The sequence below is a fragment of the Oryx dammah genome, unplaced genomic scaffold (assembly GCF_014754425.2).
Source record: "Oryx dammah isolate SB20612 unplaced genomic scaffold, SCBI_Odam_1.1 HiC_scaffold_23, whole genome shotgun sequence".
In the NCBI taxonomy this organism is placed as follows: Eukaryota; Metazoa; Chordata; class Mammalia; order Artiodactyla; family Bovidae; genus Oryx; species Oryx dammah.
The window spans coordinates 55,661,039-55,679,973 of NW_024070207.1; the positions used below are offsets into that span (position 1 = coordinate 55,661,039).

Below are 18,935 nucleotides of genomic sequence, written 5' to 3' on the forward strand. Positions count from 1 at the left end.
CTGATGTGGGCCAAGAAGAATCAGGGGGCAGTGAGTGCTGCCAGAAGGAAGCACAGATGGCAGCTGGTAGTGACTGTGGCCTGTGAACTGTAGGTGTGAGGGGAGTGGTAAAGTGGAGGGAGAAGCTAACTAACTGGAACACGGATTCAGACCTCAGGTGTGCATCCATCTGGCTGGGACTCATCCATCCTGGTCTTTGCCTGATGAGGTAGGACAAGAAACTGTGAAGATGGAGTCTGGAGCAGGAACCACCCAGCTCCACTCCCTTGTCATGGGCTCTTGTGAGTGCCCCTGCCACTTTGGCCTGGGAGTCCCCTGTGGCCCCTCTGCCTGTATCATTGGGCATGTGCATGCACCTGCCCTGATTTGGGAAGTAAGTGGCTTGTTTGGTTCTGATTTGACAGAAAACTTCTAGGCAGCATGACCAAGATGCCTGTTAAGGGGAAACTGATGAGTTTCCAACCAAGTAGTGGGAGGTCCTGAGCTGAGGCCCAGAAGAGGTAAGGGCCCAACCCCCCAAGGCCTGTCAGTCAGTCACCAGCCTGAGACCAAGATCTCAGGTGGCTAAATGGGCTGCTCCAGGGGCTGCTGGGATGGGTCAGTGGGCAGTGTGGTCCTAGGATCACCTCCGGAGTGAGCTGTGATGTGGCAGCCTTAGTGCAGGGCTAGGCACGCAGGGCTCCCACTCGCAATGATGAGGTGCCGTTCCTGGCACGCGGCAGGCTCAGGCCTCCTTGGCTGCTCAGTCAGTGCAGTTTATGGGAAATCCAGCCCTTGCTGACATGGCAAATTTGGTTTGCTCTTGGCGCCCTGCCCTGCCCTGCCCATGTTACTGTGCCCCTGACCTTCGTGCAAACATGTCCTGGACTTGCCAGCTAGCAGCATGGCCCAACCGCTCAGGCCCTGGCCCTGCAGGGGCCCAGAAGATGGCGGGCCTCTAAAAGGGAGACCCTTGTGCCTAGGGCTGTGTGGGCAGAGCCAGGGGCTCTGCTTCCTGTCATGGCCACTCACCGAAGCCTCCTGTCCCTCTGAGGCCCAAGGGACAGGCTGTGGTGGGTCAGTGCTTTGACTCAAGCCATCTTCGGTCAGTTCCATCCTGGAGAGCTGGCTTCCCTTCTCCAGCCCCTCCTGGACCTGGGAGGCCTCAGAGACTACCATGGCCTAGCCCTCACAGGCCATGGAAGGGCAGTACTTGCCTCAGGGGCAGAGAGGCAACAAAGAGGCTAGAAGACAAAGTGAGGAAGAGAAATTAGAGCACAGAACACCTCACCTGGTGCCCAAGGGCTTGCCCATTGGACACAGAGCCTACCCTCGAGCCACACAGGGCTGACACCTCCAGGCCATGCTGACTAAGGACAGGCTGAGAGTCACTGTGATCACTGTGCTAGGTTGTGCTGGGCAGTTGCAAGAATATTGGTGTCTTCTGTCCTCACAGCAGTCCTGAAAGGTGGACTTTTTTTTTTTAATTCCCATTTTATAAATGAGGACACTGAGGCAAGTCAGAGGGAGAGGTTAGATGACCCCTTCAAGGTCTGTCAGATGGCCACTAAGGAGTGAGAGAGACAGCCCAACCCCAAAGAGACTGTCCCCCAGCCTCTATCCTCCCCCCATCCCTCTTCCTGGATCCACTAGTTTTGACCACTGCTGCCAACACTCAACCATGCAGGAGTCTGGCCATCAGAGTTCTCTAAGAGAGTTGGTGGCCTGACTGTCTCAGCCATCTCCCCAACAGACAGGCCATGCATTCCCCAAGGTGAGTGGCCCTGGGCAGATGTAGGATGTGCTGCCCAGAGGGGCCCTTTGGCCAGACTTCACCAGCTCTGGCTTCCCCATGCCCACAGGACAGTCTTGAAGGTCTCAGTGTGCCAAGGACCTTATGGTGATAAGCCATTATAAATACAAGAAGTAACAAACCGTGTGCTTGCCTTTGCCCCCAGGAGCCCTGTTGAATCTGAGAAAGGACGTTCAGAGTGAACGCCATGAACATCTCAGCTCTTGGAGGAAGCAGCAAAGGTGAGGTCTGGGTGCCCCCGGGCCTGGACTTGGCCACAAAGTAGCAGAGTGAGAGCAGTGTATGGGGAGGGCTGCAAGCAGGCCTCAGGGCCCTGGGGTGGGGCGCCCCTGATGAGGCTGCCTGGCCTTGCCACCACCAGGGAAGCCTCTCCCAGCAGGCGAGGAGGAGCGCAATACTGTCCTCAAGCAGATGAAGGTTCGCACCACGCTGAAGGGGGACAAGAGCTGGATCACCAAACAGGATGAATCGGAGGGACGCACCCTGTAAGTCTGGGAGGCTGGGAGGGCTGGCAGCGACAGGTTGGGCATGGGATGGCACTCCATGGGTTACATTAAACCAGTCCCAGGGTGGGAAAAGCCCGCTGCCAGAGTGTGCAATGTGGACACGGGCCGGGGAAGGAGAAGGTGCGATGGGAATGGTGGGCCAAGTTCCTGAGGTATATGTAGCAGTCCCCTTTTGTGTTCCCTCTCTGCTCAGTGAGCTGCCCTCCGGCTGGACTCGTGCCACCTCGCTTTCATCAGCTGGGGAGGTCCCGAAGGCCAGGTGAGAGGTGCTTCCCAGATGGCAGGTGGGTGGGCCCGCACTGCAGTCCTCGGGGGACAGGGAGGCCTTTGAACTCCACTAGAAGGACGGCTTTTCCACTTCTTGGGAAAAGGAGCACAGGAATGACTGCATGCAGGTCCCCTGGGGCCAGCTGCCTCTCCAGCTACACCTCCGTGACTTCAGCTGTGAACTGAGACCAAAAGTGTCACTGAACACCCCCAAAGGGGTGCAGACAATGTCTCTGAGATCCTCTGGGGTCTTCAAGAGTCACATATGACTCCGTTGCATAGGTAATCAGAGTGCCAGGGCAGACTCAAACACTTGCTCCAACTGTCTCCAAGTTCAAGATGACATGTTTTGACAGCTGGCTCTCCTCTCTATTTCAAGGACTTTTGCATAGAGTGTCCAGGGCGGTTCTGAAGTGTCAGCACATCCTGCCCAGATCAGGAGGAACTACTCCTAAGAAGTAGGGGGTTAGCGTTAGGGGATAGATAATTAGGGTTAGGGTTGAGGTTGGCAGGGGGTGGGGGCACTAAATTCAGCCTTGATCCTTGTTCCAAAGAGCCAGCAGTTGGCAGTTGAGGACAGTGGCCACAGCTGGAAGGGTGGGGTCCAAGTTCAGTGCTAGCCCAACGGGTTGCCTCTGGTCATGGTGGCCTTGCCCAGAATCTCTCAGTGACTCAGCACCTGTCACCTACCAGGTCCTGTACTGGGCACAGAGGACACAACCCTTTCCTCAGGGAACTGATATCCTAGCAGGGTAAATGGGCCTGACCCAAGTAGAGAGATGAGCTTAAAAGATAGAATTGCCGAGTGTGATAGCAGTCGGCAGTTGGCAAGGGCCTGAGCATAGTTCAAAGATAATCTATTCATTGTGGGGTATGTTTACTTTGGGGGTGCAGTTCTCAGTCTGGGCTTTGGTCTGGAAGTATGTTTGGAAAACACAGGCAATAAGTGACATTTTTTGCTCTGCTCCCAGCCCAAGTGAGGTGTGGGGATGGAGGGCAGTACCCGTGCCACCTGCCCACGTGGGTCCCTTTAAAGGGGTGGTCTTAAGACCATCCTACACTACTCCAGCCTACTCTTCCCTGCCCACATCCCTCACCCGACTCCTCTGAGTACTCCCTGCCCCCGAGGCGGGGAGTGAAGGCATCCCACTGGAGCTGGAGGAGGGAGGCTGGAGCAGAATGGGAAGTAAAGGATAGCTGGCCTTCCCTGGCTCCTGGTTCGGCTCCACCCCTTGGGCCCTCATGAGTCTTCTTGGAGAGTACTGGGCAGAGTGGGGCATCAGATCAGGTTAGGGGTTCTACCTAACATGGCTTCAGCCCCCAGCCTCTGACCATAGAGCTTCCAGCCTGAGCTGGGTCAGCTCTGAGGGTAGAGGTAGGGAGTGTTGTCATCCATCTCAGAAGAACACCTGCTCAGGGGAGCACTGGGGCCCAGCAGAACAGGGAGAAACACGACTTTGGATGGGATACCTCTGTGTTCATGCCCAGCCATGGAACATACCTTCCTGGGCACCAGCTGTGAGCCAGGGCCCAGAAGAATCAGCCTTTCCTGGGGAGCATGAGGGAGACAGGCAGACCAGGACACGCATCCTGGCTAGGGATGCAGATGTGGCTGGCTGTCTTGAGAAGCAACCGGCGCCTCTTGCTCCCCTTGTTCTGACCACACTGGGACACCCACCAGCCTACCCCTTTTACTGTCATCGGGCAGCCTGGGCCCACTCATGAGACTTCAGTTCACATCCTACTTTCTTTTCCCTCAGCAGGCCCCTGAGCACGAGGGCTCCCATGGGCTATATCATCCGGTAGGTGACTGCAGGAGCCTGCTCGCCTCCCCATGCCCACCCACATGGCCCTGGCTTCTCCCAGGGGGCTCACCAGGCTGCTTCTCCTGGACTCTCTTTCAGTGGAGTGTTCACCAAGCCTGTGGACAGCTCGTCCCAGCCTCACCAGCACTTCCCCAAGGCCAATGGAGCCCCCAAAAGGTATGTTCACAGAGTGCTGGCCAGTTGTCCAGTGGGAGGTATGGGAGTCCACTGCCTGTCACTGAGGGGGTGGTAGGTGTCAGGTCTCTTCCTGTGTAAAGAATGGCCCTGGACCACACCACCAGTGCCCTTGTCCTTGTGCCAGTCATGGCACAGGGTCACCAGGACAGAGTCACAGGGAAGAGGCTGTGCAGAGCCCAGACTTGCTGATCAGCTGTGCTGAGTTGTGTGCTTTGGGCCGCCATCTTCTCAACAGGCTGACACCAGGCTGAACCTGGTGTCAGAAAAGCAGGACCAAGGGGGCTGGGCCTGTCTATGGCAAGAGGGTGGCCCTGCTCAGGGTGGTGCACATGTCCGGGGTATCTGGCAGGGCTTAGAGCAAAGAGGAAAGGGCACCAGCACCCACTTGTCCACCTGCCACGTGCCTGCTGGGCCATGTAGGCAAATGTAGAAGCAAGAGGGGGCCTGCGGGTACACACCTGAAAACTCCTTGTCTCTCTAGCACGGCCAGTCTGGGGAAAGCAGCTCCCACTGGCCCTCCCCGCCCCTCCTCCTCTGGCTACAAGATGACCACAGAGGATTACAAGAAGCTGTGAGTAGGCAATCGCAGACCTAACTTGGTTTCCTCTTTCCAGGGCCCAAACATGGGGCCCGCTGAGGGCAGCTGCCTGCTCGCCTTTGAGCACGATGCAGACTGCTGTCCTGCCACTCTGACCTCCTTGCCAGTTGCCACTGTGGCCTGGACCCCACCAGAGGGTGGCAAGCCCCAGAAAGTTGGACATTGTACACCTCATACTTCTGATCTCAGGCAAAACAGGGGCTGTAGGAAGCTTGTGGAAGGAGCTGGTGGGTCTAGAGAAAGCATCTTGGGTCATGGCCCTGACTGTTTCCTGGACTGGGCCAGGCTGGCCTAGCACCTGATGTGTCCAAGAGTGCTGCTGGCCCTGGCAGCCTGTCAGCTATGGGCACTTTGTAACTAAATGTGGGTTGCTTCTTGTATGTCAATCTTTGGGGTCCCCCTTGGAGCTCCCCATGTGGCCCCACACAAGGTCCCCTCCTGTGGACCCAGCAGGGCAGGGTCTGGACAGATGTGGATTGTGCCTGCATTCCCAGGGGCCCAACATCTTGCTTGTCCCCTGTCACCATCATCCACTGACATGGAGCAACTATGGAATCTTTCTGCAGAAGGGGATAAGGCTTGAACTGGGTCTTGGGGGACAATAAGGGTGGGAACAGGGAGAGATAGCAAGTCTAGCTTTCCAAGAGGAAGGAGTGGCTTGAACAGAGTCCAGGGGCAGCCAGGCTAACACATGTTGTTGTTCTTATAAGTTAGGAGGCCAAGCTGCAGAGGGCATGACAGAGGATGGTGTGAGGGTGGTCAAGGGAGGAGGGGCCATGACTGGCAGCATCTTCAATCCCCCACACCAGGGCCCCCTACAACATCAGGTGCAGCTCAGCATCAAGAGCTGCTGAAGAGGAAGAAGTACGCTTCTCTTCTGATGAGCAGAAACGGAGGTAACGGTGCTTGCTGGGTGTCCCATGCCCAAGTCTCCACCGCCTGGGGAGACAGGGATCGTGCATGACATATGGAGCATTTGTCTTGCCTGTTGGCGGAGGGTGGCTGCCAGAAACAGGGAGCATTCCTGGAGTCCCTGAACCACCCACTCAGCGCTGGGCCTGCTTGGGGGCCCCCTCTTAGGAACTTTCTATGAGGGCAGAACCGAGGTGACGAGGAATTTCTCTATTAGTTTGTTCAAAAGGGTCCTGAGCAAATTGGACCAAAGTAGGCAGTGCCCGGTGCCCAGGGACAAGCCACCTGCATATGGGTGGGGACAGGGCCAAGCTCTAGAGGGGCCTGTGCCCCTTGTCCCAAAGTGAGGGCTGGGTGCTTGGGCACAGCTAGGTCCCAACCTCAGCCTGTCACCCCCCAGTGCCAACATCTGCTGGCCTGTCCTTGACATTGGAAATGCACCGAAGGCCCCCATGCTGAAGGCCCAACAGACGGGCAATGCTAAGGGCAGAGTCAACAGTAGCAGAGGGAAGAGCTAAGAGCTCCAGGCCAGGCTGCCGGGCATTGATTTCCCACTGTGCAGCCTGCTAAGTGTGGGCTCTCGGGCAGGTCACTAAAGCTTTCTTCTGCTTCCTGAGTAGCTGCCCTGCCTCATCCATTAGCTGCCCCCTCTCTGTGCCACCCCAGGTCCGAGGCTGCCAGCAGTGTGGTGAGGAAGACAGCTCCCCGGGAGCACTCCTACGTCCTGTCAGCGGCCAAGAAGAACGCTGGGTGAGCTGCTCAGCAGGGGACCCAGCAGGGCCACCCACCTGCTCCATACTCTGGGCCAGGTCCTTTCCCCTCAGGGCTCTGCTCTTTCTCTGCTTGGGTTGACAGGGACCCCACGTGTACTTTCTGGAAACCTGAGAGGTCTGGCTGCTGCCATCAGGGCAGGCAGGGTGCTGGGGATGATGTCACATGTCTGTGGCTTCTGCAAACACGTCACTTTTCTGCCTCCTTCAGCAGCCCTGCCCAGGAGACACTGGCCCCATTCATTGCCAAGAGGTAAGTGTGGGCAAAGGGAGGTGAGCTCTTGCATTCATAGGGGTGGAGTATGTGGAGAGTGGGTGCAGGGGGGATGGAGTTGCTGTCCCTGAGCAGAGGGAGTTGTGCAGAGTTGGCTGCTTCGGTTTGGAAGCCAAGGAAGCCCATGGTTGGCCATGGTGGCACAGAAGACCCTTGCGAGCAATGCTGCATAAGCAGGAGCCTGACTCAGAGAACACGGCTGGTGAGGAGAAACTTCCATTTGCCAGTGGCCAATAGGACCAGGTCCTTGACGCAAGATGGAGCTGTAGTGTTTCTTGGAAACACTGGGGTTTTGCACACTGGCCTCTGGGGTTTTGCAGCAAGAGTAGGTACCAGGGAAGAAAGCAGTTGTTCCTTGGCACTCCTTCCCACCCTACCAGGGGTTGGCTGGACAATGCCTTGGCAGGAGGGGTAATTGAGAACCCTGGCTGACCAGGCCCTTGGAAGTGACCATGACATTGGAGATGGGTCCTAAAGGCTGAACAAGAGCCAGTGGGCCACGATCAGGACATCAGGATGCTGCCGCTGAGTGAGGGGACAGGACATCTTCTGGGACAGGAAAATACTTGGGGAGGACAGGGAAAAAAACTTCTGGAAAGCTGAACTTAGGGCTATTCTGTTGGATAGAGAGGGAAGACATCTATGACAAGCTGAGGACTGAAAAACAAGGGGAACTTGGCATGCCTAGTGTTCCAGGCAGAGGGCCCAACTGTGCAGACTCAGAGGTGGGAAGACCAAAAATGCTGACCAGAATACAGCCAGCATGATCTTAGAGACAAGTGCCCACCAAGAGTCGGTTTGTAGTACTTTGTCATGGCAGCCTCAGGAAACTTATAGAGCCGTCCCAGGCCTTTCTCCTACCTTCTGGTGTCACTGGCAGTCTTTGCCTTGTAGACACATCACTCCTACCTCTGCCTCCACTGTCACAACACCTTCTTTTCTCTGTGTGTCTGTGTCCAAGTTTCCCTTTTACAAGGACACCAGTTGTTGCATTTAGGGCTCACTCTACCTCAGTATGACCTCACTGTAACTTGATGACAAATTGGTTGCAAAGACTATTTCCAAATAAGATCACGTTGCCAGGCTCCAGGCAGACATGAATTTTGTCAGGACACTATTCAACCTCATGTCCTGTCCTTATCCCAAACTGCAGTCACTCAGCCACCAACATGACTGAAACAAAGCATGTCATTCAGGCTCCAAGTGCATCTGTTTCTCTTCTTTCCCAAAGGGTGGATGAGGATGGGTCTTCTGAGAAAAGCCAGGACCCACCTGCTCTGGCGAGATTCCCTGCTGGCTCAAGCAGGTAATCAGTTGCTCACCTCTGCGCATGGCTGGTGACTGCCAGGTCATCTCCTTACAGGGCCTCAGGGTCAGTGTTCCCATGTGCCCAGTGACAGGATGGGACACCGAAATCAGTAAGGGCCTGTCTGGCTTGATGTCCTGAGGTTGAAAGGAGCAAAACAGCCTGGTCTTCTGGGAGAGAGTGCTTCAGTCTTGTCTTCTGGTGCTTGTCTGTGTCAATTTAACTCTTGCACCACTGAGCACTGTAGTGGCCAACTGTGGGATGTGAGGTGGTCTGCAGCCAGGGTACGCGTCTAAGGCTCTCCTGTAAGTTGATCAAGTTCACCCTGCCAGTGCTGTCCTCTGCCTCCTTCTTTGCCAGTGCAGACAGGGACAGAGCCAAAGTGTCACGGGCCATTTGGGTGGAGCTCATGCTGAGCCCAGGTGGGTGCCAGAAACTGCCTCTGGCCCATGAGCCCATGAGATGGGAGGCTCTGGCAGTGGGGTGACAGGGCAGGGACAGTCTGATTGCGGGTGATCTCACTCCAGGCAGGGCTTTGATTTGCCCTGATTTCTGAGCCCTAGAGTGTTGGGCAGATAATGGTGCTCTCTTTTGTCTGCAGGCAAAAGGCAATCAATACCTCTTTGTACTCTGAGCTGAATCATGCTAAGTCCTGTGAGAACGCCACTGCCCCTGGGGCTGTTACGGGTCTTGTAATGCCACTGCATGTCCACACGCCCCTCCTTGACTCGAGCCCCTCAACCATTTGTATGTGACCTTGGTCCTTGGGGCCACCTCTCCTGTGCCAGGAGAGAGATATGATAACCTGCTACAGCCCAGATTGGTGGAGGAGAGAGAAAACTGCAGGAGTTCAAGGCCAGCCACAGGTCACAGCCAGAGCAACAGGAAAATTTAAGAGCTCTTCACGAGGTAGCATTGATGGAATACGAGGGCTTAGTATGCCAGCATTGCTGAAACAAAGGGTCACAAACTGGTTGACACAAATAGCCAAATGTATTGTCTTCCAGTTCTGCAGGCTGGAAGTTTGAAATCAAAATGTCAGTAGGGTTGATTTCTACTAAGACCTCTCTATTTGGTGTATAAATGGCTGTCTTCTTCCTGAATTTCTTCACAAGGTCTTCCTCAGTGTGTCTGTGTCCTGACCTCCTCTTCTTATAAGGACATTAGTCATATTAGACTAGGAGCCACCCTACTCCAATATGACTTCATCTTAATTATATCTGAGACATCCTTATTCCAAATAAGCTCACATTCTGAGGTACTGGGGATTAGGATGTAAATATATAAATTTTGGAGGGGACACAATTTACCAAAAACAAACCACGTTTTTGAAAGTGAAAGTGAAAATCTCTCAGTCCTGTCTGACTCTTGTGACCCCATGGACTATACAGTTCATGGAATTCTCCAGGTCAGAATACTGGAGTGGATAACCATTCTATTCTCCAGAATCCCCAACCCAGGAATCTCCTTAATTTGTGTTTTGGAAAAAAAAAACAAGGCAATTAATGTTGGTTTCACATGCTTTCTTAAAGCACAGAGAAGGAGAACTAGGTTGTGTTATCAATTGACAGGCATTTTAGCATTTATTCCAGAAAACTCCTTTGGATGTTTACTACCTACCACCTGGCTGTCACAGCAAAGCGGCTGTCAGTCTTGGTCGGGCCACCATAACCAAGTCCCCCACCATAAGTATGCAATAGTGGTTGGTCAGGAAGGCTCTTCCATTAGTGTTTGCAAACCACAAGGTACCTTCGCCATGAACTGCTGGCTGGTCCCAGGCAGCCTTCCTGTCTGACGCTACCCCCATGAGGCCCTGCAGTGACTCAGGGGGTCACCATCAGCCCCCCATGCCCGGCTCCTGCCTGCCTAGTTATCTAGAATTCCAGGTCTGGTTGTATCCCTGAAGGAGCCCAGACCACTGGGGAACAGGGATTGAACCAAAATAGCTGGTTTGTGGCCAACTAGGAGGGGCACCCCTGTCTCAGGCGCCAAACCCTACAGGGGAACAGAAAGAGTGCCACAGCAGGATGCCCCATCCTGCTCTGGACCCCTGACCTGCCTGGGTGCCCCAAAGGCCCCTCAGTACCAAGTGTCCAAATCTGAGCTCCCATCTCCATCATCTCTTCCGTCCCTTTCCCTCCCCACCTCAACAGCCCACTTGTGGCAGTGGCCCTGCCTCCATGAACCATGTGGCCTAGTTTCTTGGGTTCATCTCATTTCCCCACTCTTGATGTGAAGGATAACTCCTGCCCATCTTCCAAAGTGCACATTCTCGGATACCTCCTCTCATTGACACTAGCCTGTGTGAGAGCCCCAGGCCTGGCTGCTGCCCCGGTCACAGCACTGTTCAAGCTTTCTTGCCTCTCTGCTTCACCTGATCAGGTGAGTCTGGGCCCCAGCATGCTGCCTGGCAGAGGAACTAAGGAGCCGTCAGTAAGAGCACAGCTTCTAGTACAAGGCAAAACCCTTGCATTGCCCTCTATGGGCTGTGTAGCCTTGAGTAAGTCCCTTTACCTCTCTGTGCCTCAGGGTCCTCATATGTAAAATAGGGAGCAACAGGGAGCAGTGATACCTATCTCCAGAGGCTGTCCAAAAGACTAAATGGGATAGTGCACGTGAAGTCCTTTGTGCAGTGCCTTGGTGCTGGTATGGTTGTGTGCTTCTTGAGCTGCAGAAAGAAAGACAGTGAAAGAAAGTGAAGTCGCTCAGTCGTGTCCGACTCTTTGCAAACCCATGGACTGTAGCCCGCCAGGCTCCTCTTTCCATGGAATTCTCCAGACAAGAGTATGGGAGTGGGTTGCCATTTCTGTCTCCAGGGGATCTTCCTGACCCAAGGATTGAACCTTCTCTCCTGCATTGTAAGCAGACCTGTCTGAGCCACCAGGGAAGTCCATCATCAAATGAAAAGGCCAATATTGCCCTCTATTGGTGTCAGAGGGAAATGCCACCATGGGCAGCCGAGAAGGAGCTCCTCTGTCCTCCCTCCCTGAGTTCTCTCCCTCTTTTAGCTGGATGAGTTCTTTGGCACAGGCCACTTGCATTCCCACCTGCAGCTGCAGCCTCACTGGATAAGAGCTTCTGGCCTCCAGCAGCTCTCAACCTGGCCGACCACTTCAGACTGAACTAGAGCTGTGGGTGGTTGAGGGTCTGGAAAGGGGCGAGGCTGCTGGCTGCAGAGGAGGAGAGGCTGGAAGGCCCCTGTGTGAATTTGCTGGGGCTTCCGTGAAAGGGTTCCAGAAACTGGGTGGATTAAACAACAGAAATGCATGCTTTCAGAATTCTAGAGGCCAGAAGTCCTAAATCAAGGCAGGTGTCAGCGGGGCTATGTGCTCCTCCGAAGGCTCTGGAGTAGAGTCTGTTCCAGGCCTTTCTCTCAGCCTCAGTCCTTGGCGCCTCTTAGCGTGTAGATGCATCACTCCGACCTCTGCTTCTGCCATCACAAGGCTGTCTTTCCTCCGTGTATTTGTCCCCTTTCTATAAGGCACCCGCTCTACTCCAATAAAATCTCATCATAATATTTACCTCTGCAAAGACACTATTTCCAAATAAGGTCACATTCACAGATACCAGGGGCTTTAGCACATCTTTTAGGATGGACACAATGCCACCCATAGCAGGATCCATGGGGGCTGAGCCTTTAAGTCAAAATCGCTCCGGAGGCAAGGGTTGAGGAAGAGGCGCCAGCTGGGGCAGCGCTTGGTTCCTGTTTCCTGTCTGACGGAACTAGAAATGCCAGGGAGAAGGTATGCTTTACTTGCCTGTGACATCCCCAAGTGGAATGTGTCCTTGCTCCCTGGCACAAAGGAACAACAGGCTGTCTTCATGGTCATCACGAATGGAGATGGGCTGAGATCAGAGCTACCCATGTGCACCAGGCCCCCTCTGGGCTTTCGTGTGTAGAGAAGCCCTGTCCGCCAGAGCCCTTCCATTTCCTCTCATCATCTCAGTGCCCAGAAGGTACAGAGATGAGCAGCTCACTGACCTGCCCTCCAGGGGCTCCCTGTCTCCATCCTACCCCACACACACCCCTCCTCCTCCTGGGACCCCCGAGTGTCTTTTCTTACGTGCCTGATCATGTCAAGGCCCCATCCCCACCTCAAGCACGTCTTGTGGACTTTCTTTGCCACAGTCAATCTGGTCTCTGTCTTTAAGAGCCCTGCCGGCCTCTACCTCCTCCCTTCTCCCTCTGTCTCCCTCCAGTGAGTTTGGGCTGAGCTACTCCTCCATGGAACTTTCCAGATGCCTTTGGGGCTTGATTTGGGCATGGCCCTACAGGTTACTTGTGTCAACGCCCATGCCACTTGGCCCTCATCCTGTTCCCCAGGGCAGGCCTGGGACTCACCCCTACCTGTACCCCAGTGGCCAGGGACAACCAAAGGAAGGAGTGAGTGGCTGTAATGTGGACCTAATAGGTGTGGTTTGGAGTGAAGGGGAACCCCACAAAGCCAGAATGTTCTAGATTCTCTTCACCCCTAACCATCATCACAGCCAGATCCTCCTGGGTGTCAGGCCCTGCAGTGGGGACACAAAATCCAGTGGAATTGGAGGGCTGTGTGCAGTCACTCTCAACCAGGCTCTGAGGAAGGGAACGCTCAAAGGGACCTTCTGAGGGCTGAGAATGTCTGATCCTGCCCGGGCTGCAGCTCATGGGCAACTGCTCTCTGACCTTCAAGCCCTGAGTCTCTCCTTTCACTGGCTGTCACTCCAGATTTGGTGTGTAGGTTTCCTGGGCATCTCGCTCACCATGTGTTCCCATCAGCCCATGAACTAACAAATTGCCACTTTGGATGCTTCAGTGCAGCCACTGACAGGGCTCACCTCTGTACCCAGAAGGCCCCTCACTGTGTCTGAAGGAGGCTGGGATCAAGAATAAGAGACTGCTAAGAGGTCCTTTGGTCCCCTTCCTCTGGGACATGGAGGTCAGTGGCCCAAGCTCAGCTGCAGCACCAAGAAGACTCAAGTCTAAGAAGGAGACAAGAGAAAAAAAGGGAGGGGCAAGGTCTGGGTGTCCCACTGCACTAGCAAGGACACTCCTGAGAGAGGACAGCCTGGGACCCCCAGCACAGGTGGAGAAGGGGAGGACTTTCTTACCAGCAACTCTCTACCTCTCTCTTTTGGCTGCAGTGCAAGAGGTGAGGAGACTGTCCACCTGCAGATCACAACACTCAGAGCAGGACTCCACCCTGTGGCCCCACACCTGGAAGGAATTAGGTACACATGATTCTAGAGATGGGAGGAGCAGGGCCAGGCTGCAAGTTATGAGGTTTGTGGGCTTGTTGGTGGGAGAAATGAGCAACCTGGATTCTTTGCCCCATCCCATTTCCCTCCAGAACTCCTGGGAGCAAGCACTTGGTTCCATGGGAGAATAGACGCAGCCCTGGGGACCCCCTGTCTGGAGTTGCTGACTGTCTGCCTGGTGGGGGGAGGCAGACACAGAAACATGTGTGGTCAGGCCTGAGATGCCGACCTAGCCATGTGCCAGGAGCCCCTGGAGGTGATGGCTCACCCAGCTGGGCCCTGAGGATGGGAGCAGCCAGCTGTACTGGGTGGGAATCTGGGCTTTGTGGAACCCCACCTCCGCCCCCAGGCCACTAAGGCAGTTGTTTGTGACTGGGGCCACCAGGAATGGGGCAGGGTCACTGGACCAGCCTCAACAGTTCAGGAGTAGGGCGGTTCAGGGAGGTGCACAACCAGCAGGGAGCACAGTGGACTCAGGCTTACTTGGAGGTAGGGGGCAGACAGTCAGGTAACATGCAGGCAGGGCTTGGGGGATGGGAGGATGGGTCCAGCAAAGCTGAGGTGGGAGCAATTGGAAATCTGAGCAGGGAGGAGAGACCTGCGGAGGGAGGGAGACTTCTGCGCTTCTCTGCGGCACTTTGACTCCTGTTCATTTAGCTACTCACCTGCCTCCATGCCAGCACCTGGGAGGCTGCAATGAAGCAGACAGATTGGGACCCCATCTAATGAGGCCAAAGTCTGGAGAGGGAGGCCAGACTGGATACCCAGGCTAATCCTTGGGGCAGTGGGAGCTCCAAGCAAGGGCCTCTCACCCTCATGGTGGTGGGGGTGGTTAAGGAAGGCTTCCTGGAGGAACTGATATCCAAAATGACTCCTGATGGATCTGTGGGTCCCTTGACTCTCTTCCTTGGCTCCACCCTCTCTACACCTCAGGCCCAGTCAGGCACTGGGTCCTGTCCATTCTGTTTTAGAGATATTTCTGTCCCTACTCCCTTCCCTGGGGCCAGGCCTCCTCTATCACTCACCTCATCCCAGAATCTTCATATTTCTACCTGGGTGCCATTTCTAAACGGCAGCAGTAGTCCTCTGCCAGGCCTGGGGAAAACCTCTGCAACACCCCCTTCCTTTTAGGCTCTGCAGCCTGAAATCTACTTTGCCTGATGGGGCCCATCCACCCCCTCCTGGCTCCCTTTATATACCCTCCTCCTTGGACCTTGCCCTCCAGCCTTCCCCAGCCCCACTTGGCTGTGCAGGTTGCAGGCCCTGCTGGGGATGCCCTTCCCATTTGCATTGTTCAGTCTCAGCCAGGACGTCTCCCATCTGCTGCACCTCCTTCACCTGTGTGTCTTTCTGTGAAGGGCTTTCCATGCTGAGCTCACACAGAGAGTCTTCTACACAGAGTCACGATTGTCCACACACAGATGGCTCTGCCCCAAGAACCCCAAGTTCCTGGAGAGCCCAGAGCCTGTCCCAGAACAGGACCAGAGTAGCATTTATTGCTGGAATAATTGAGAATCACCCAGTGTGACAATGTCTTTAATATGGCAACACTGGAAGCTGCTTCACTGGTTTCCTTAAGGTGACCAGTACCTGGGAAACAAGGGCAAAGTGACCCTGAGAGACACAGGAGGAAGCCAGGCTGTCTCTGAGGAAGGTCTGCACTGTGTGCCCCATAAGACCTCTGGCATTTTGTCTGAAAGTGACAAAGCTATAACAGCCCACCGAGATCCCCTGGAGTGCCCCCTCCCACTTTCCAACAGAAAATCAAGTTGGAGAAAAGGAAGAAAGAGGGAAAACTCTTAATAGAATTCACTAAGCCCTGCCCTGCCCTAAACATCCAAGCCCACGTCCCCATGCAGGATGTAGATGCAATCACTGTGTCCATTTTACAGATGAGAAAACTGAGATCCTGAATGGTTCAGTAACTGCTAAGTCCCATGGTTGAGAGCAGGCAGATCCACAATTCCCACCTAGCCTGCCTGACTCCCACCCCACACTTTTTGCTCCATAACTCACTACAGTAGTGGGGCTAGGGGTAGACGGCAGGGTAGGATGCTATACTTAGTACTTTACAAATTACTATTTATGATGACCTTACTAGGAGGCCTTTCAGAGTTTGTGGTCGAGCTTTCAAAGAGAGGTCAGGGCTCAAGAGATTTCCATGTTCTATGCAGAGGGATGAGAATGGAAATAATGGGGTTCAAGTTTTATGTTTACATGGGGTACAGTGTCAAGGGGCTCGAGGAGAGAGGAGCCAGCAAACTGAGCACAGACCATATTGTGGAGGTGGTGGCTGCCTGGTCATTCCCCTGGAGGCAGCTGGGGAGGGTGGTCAGTTCTGGCCATGTTGAGGGTGAGCTTCCTGAGGGCCAGTCCAGGAAGTAGTGGGTATATGGAGAAGTGGGAAAAGGCAGATGTCATTGGCTTCAGAATGACAGTTGACACCATGGGAGCAGAGGAGGTGACCAAGGTCAGTGGCAAAGCATGCAGATGGTGAGGAATGCCAGAAACACCAACATTTAAGGGGCAGAAGAGGAAAAATAGGTGGAAGAGATAAGGAAGCTGTGGCAAGGCAAGTAGGAAGCAGTGGGAGATGGATGGGGGAGAAAAGGTGGAAGTTACCCACTGGGTCAGTGGTCCTGAATGGTCACAATGACGGGAGTGTTTCTGTTGGAGTTGGCACCATGAGACTCCCTGATGACCTCAGAGAGAATACAGGGAGTTTGAATCAAGAGGGTAGGATCAATTTTACCCCATAGAAGATTATAGTCCAAAACTCTGAAGAAGCCAGACTGCTTGGGTTCAAATCTCAGCTCTTCCTCCTGTTACTTGTGGAACGTGGGACGAATCACTCCAAGTCCTCTGTGCCTCATTTTGCTCATCTGGAAAGTGGGCATGGATAAGAACAGTGACCATGTTGTGGGGTTGATGTGAAGAGCTAATGCACGCAGTCATGAGAATGGGGTCTGACAGTCAATCAATAGTAGTTGTTAGTAGATTTTGATAATGAGCCAATCCTGCAACATCAGGATTTAAGGTCTTTGGAGAAAGTTAGCATTTGGGGATGAGGTAGCTGCCCTCACTTAAGTATGGGTGCTTAACTTCTGTTTCTTTCCACTATAGGTCTTCTTCAGTTTCCAAAGACAAAGAGGTCCCTCACCCCAGAGAGCCCAAGAGAAACTTGACTAGTGAAGGAGCCTTCAGGAGCCCTGATGCAGACTCTGAAAGGTAACTCAGTGCAGAGACCAGAGCCCATGTGGCCCCCCATCCAAGGTCAGTGGATGGAGCTGGGACCAGGGCTGTTCCATTCCTCACTGTGTCCCCAGTGTCTGGGGTGCAGGTCCGCAATGAATATCCGTTGAAAGAATGAATGAAGGAATGCATAAGGCCTGGAGAAGGGTTGGCCTCTGCCAAGATCCCTCAGGAAGCCACTTGGACAAAACTCTGCTGCTGCTGCTGCTAAGTCACTCGGTCATGTCCGACTCTTAGCGACCCCATGGACTGCAGCCTACCAAGCTCCTCCACCCATGGGATTTTCCAGGCAAGAGTACTGGAGTGGGGTGCCATTGCCTTCTCCGGGACAAAACTCTAGAGGAGGACAAAACTGTAGGCCAGGCCACCCCAACCCCAGCCCTCAGCCCAACCTCATTGTGCCTTTACTCTATGGAAAGCAACCCTGTGGACAGCCATGGCAAGCAAGGCCACTGAGCTGGAGGTTTAGGGAAGTCAGTGATCAAAGGATGTGTGGGCCCTTGCAGAGCACATCACAGGGACTTCCAGGATGGCCTGTGGACAAAGGGAGATGTGGGAGGGGTGCAGGGATGGGAGGCAGAATGATAGCAGGGAATGATGAGTCCAGAGGGGCTGGTTGTGCCCAGCATCATGCAACCATCCAACTCACCTCTCCCTGAAGCCCGACCAGGGGAGCCTGGGTGTGGTGGGCAGGGACTGAGAGTTGGGCACGTCCTCAGTGAGAAGCTGGTAGCTAGTAATGGAGAAGAGCCTACAGGCTTGTCCACCTGCCATCGTCTTCTTATTGTGGAACCTCAGCCCTGATCTCTGTGGTTTATTAGTGGCCCCAACTATTTTGCCCTTTCTCTGTTGGTCATTCCCCCCACCCACCTCCCATTGTGCCCCCTTGCTCTGTTTCTTGGCTCCCAGCTCATCAAGTTTGGGATGAAAGCTAAAATAGTGCTGGTATCATCCTGGCTTCCGTTGAAGCAGTACAGCGTGGCAACTGAAGACCTGGGCTTCTGATCCTTGAGGACTGCTTTCAGGACGCCTGAAAGTGAAGGTCACTCAGTCGTGTCTGACTCTTTGCAACCCCATGGACTATATAGTCCATGAAATTCTCCAGGCCAGAATACTGGAGTGGGTATCCTTTCCCTTCTCCAGGGAATCTTCCCAACCCAGGGATTGAACCCAGGTCTCCTGCATTGTAGGTAGATTCTTGACCAGCTGAGCCACAAGGGAAGCACATTAAATTAAATTAATTTATGTTAATTTGAATAAAATTAAAGCCCATTTTTCCAGTGGTCATGTATGGATGTGAGAGTTGGACTATAAAGAAAGCTGAGCGCCAAAGAATTGATGCTTTTGAACTGTGGTGTTGGAGAAAACTCTTGAGAGTCCCTTGAACTGCAAGGAGATCCAACCAGTCCATCCTAAAGGAGATCAGTCCTGGGTGTTCATTGGAAGAACTGATGTTGAAGCTGAAAGTCCAATACTTTGTCCACCTGATACGAAGAGCTGACTCATTGGAAAACACCCTGAATGTTAGGAAAGATTGAGGGCAGGAAGTGAAGGGGACAGAGGATGAGATGGTAGGATGGCATCACCAATTCAATGGACATGGGTTTGGATGGACTCTGGGAGTTGGTGATGGACAGGGAGGCCTGGCGTGCTGCGGTTCATGGGGTCGCAATGAGTCGGACACGACTGAGCAACTGAACTGAACTGAACTGAATTAAATTACATCAAATCAAATTTACATTAAATTACATTAAATCAAATTTCCATTAAATCAAGACCCAGTAAATCAGCAAATGTTTATTTTCCCATCCAGATCAATTGCACAGTCAAGTGATGGCAACATGGGATCAGAAGCCATGGGCTCCCCAGATGAAGACTTGGTTGGAGCAGATGTCAGCTCTGGGAGAGGAAGGTGAGCTACCCTGGGGAGGCCAGTGGCCCCAAGTTGCTGATTCTTTCATGTTCCTGGTGACAGTCCAGGGTCAAGCCTCCACAGCTGCTTGGGTTGCTGGGGGCG

The 18,935-nt window shown here is 53.9% G+C and overlaps 1 protein-coding gene across 7 annotated transcripts in view; it reads left to right on the forward strand.

The window, feature by feature from the left end:
- ZNF185 (zinc finger protein 185 with LIM domain) overlaps nt 1-18,935 on the forward strand; it is a 66,392-nt gene that overhangs the window by 9,736 nt on the left and 37,721 nt on the right. For 2 of the 7 annotated variants that reach the window (XM_040265484.1, XM_040265490.1), the window contains exons 2-14: nt 1,938-2,013; nt 2,154-2,277; nt 2,492-2,557; nt 4,326-4,367; nt 4,470-4,547; nt 5,050-5,139; nt 5,976-6,062; nt 6,745-6,828; nt 7,060-7,101; nt 8,354-8,428; nt 13,553-13,639; nt 16,790-16,894; nt 18,732-18,830. In XM_040265484.1, the coding sequence (XP_040121418.1) occupies nt 1,980-2,013; nt 2,154-2,277; nt 2,492-2,557; nt 4,326-4,367; nt 4,470-4,547; nt 5,050-5,139; nt 5,976-6,062; nt 6,745-6,828; nt 7,060-7,101; nt 8,354-8,428; nt 13,553-13,639; nt 16,790-16,894; nt 18,732-18,830 (1,013 nt within the window). In that variant the 5' untranslated portion in view covers nt 1,938-1,979. The remainder of the gene's footprint in view (nt 1-1,937; nt 2,014-2,153; nt 2,278-2,491; nt 2,558-4,325; nt 4,368-4,469; nt 4,548-5,049; nt 5,140-5,975; nt 6,063-6,744; nt 6,829-7,059; nt 7,102-8,353; nt 8,429-13,552; nt 13,640-16,789; nt 16,895-18,731; nt 18,831-18,935) is intronic. The other 5 variants (XM_040265486.1, XM_040265485.1, XM_040265487.1 and 2 more) reach the window with 5 other exon arrangements.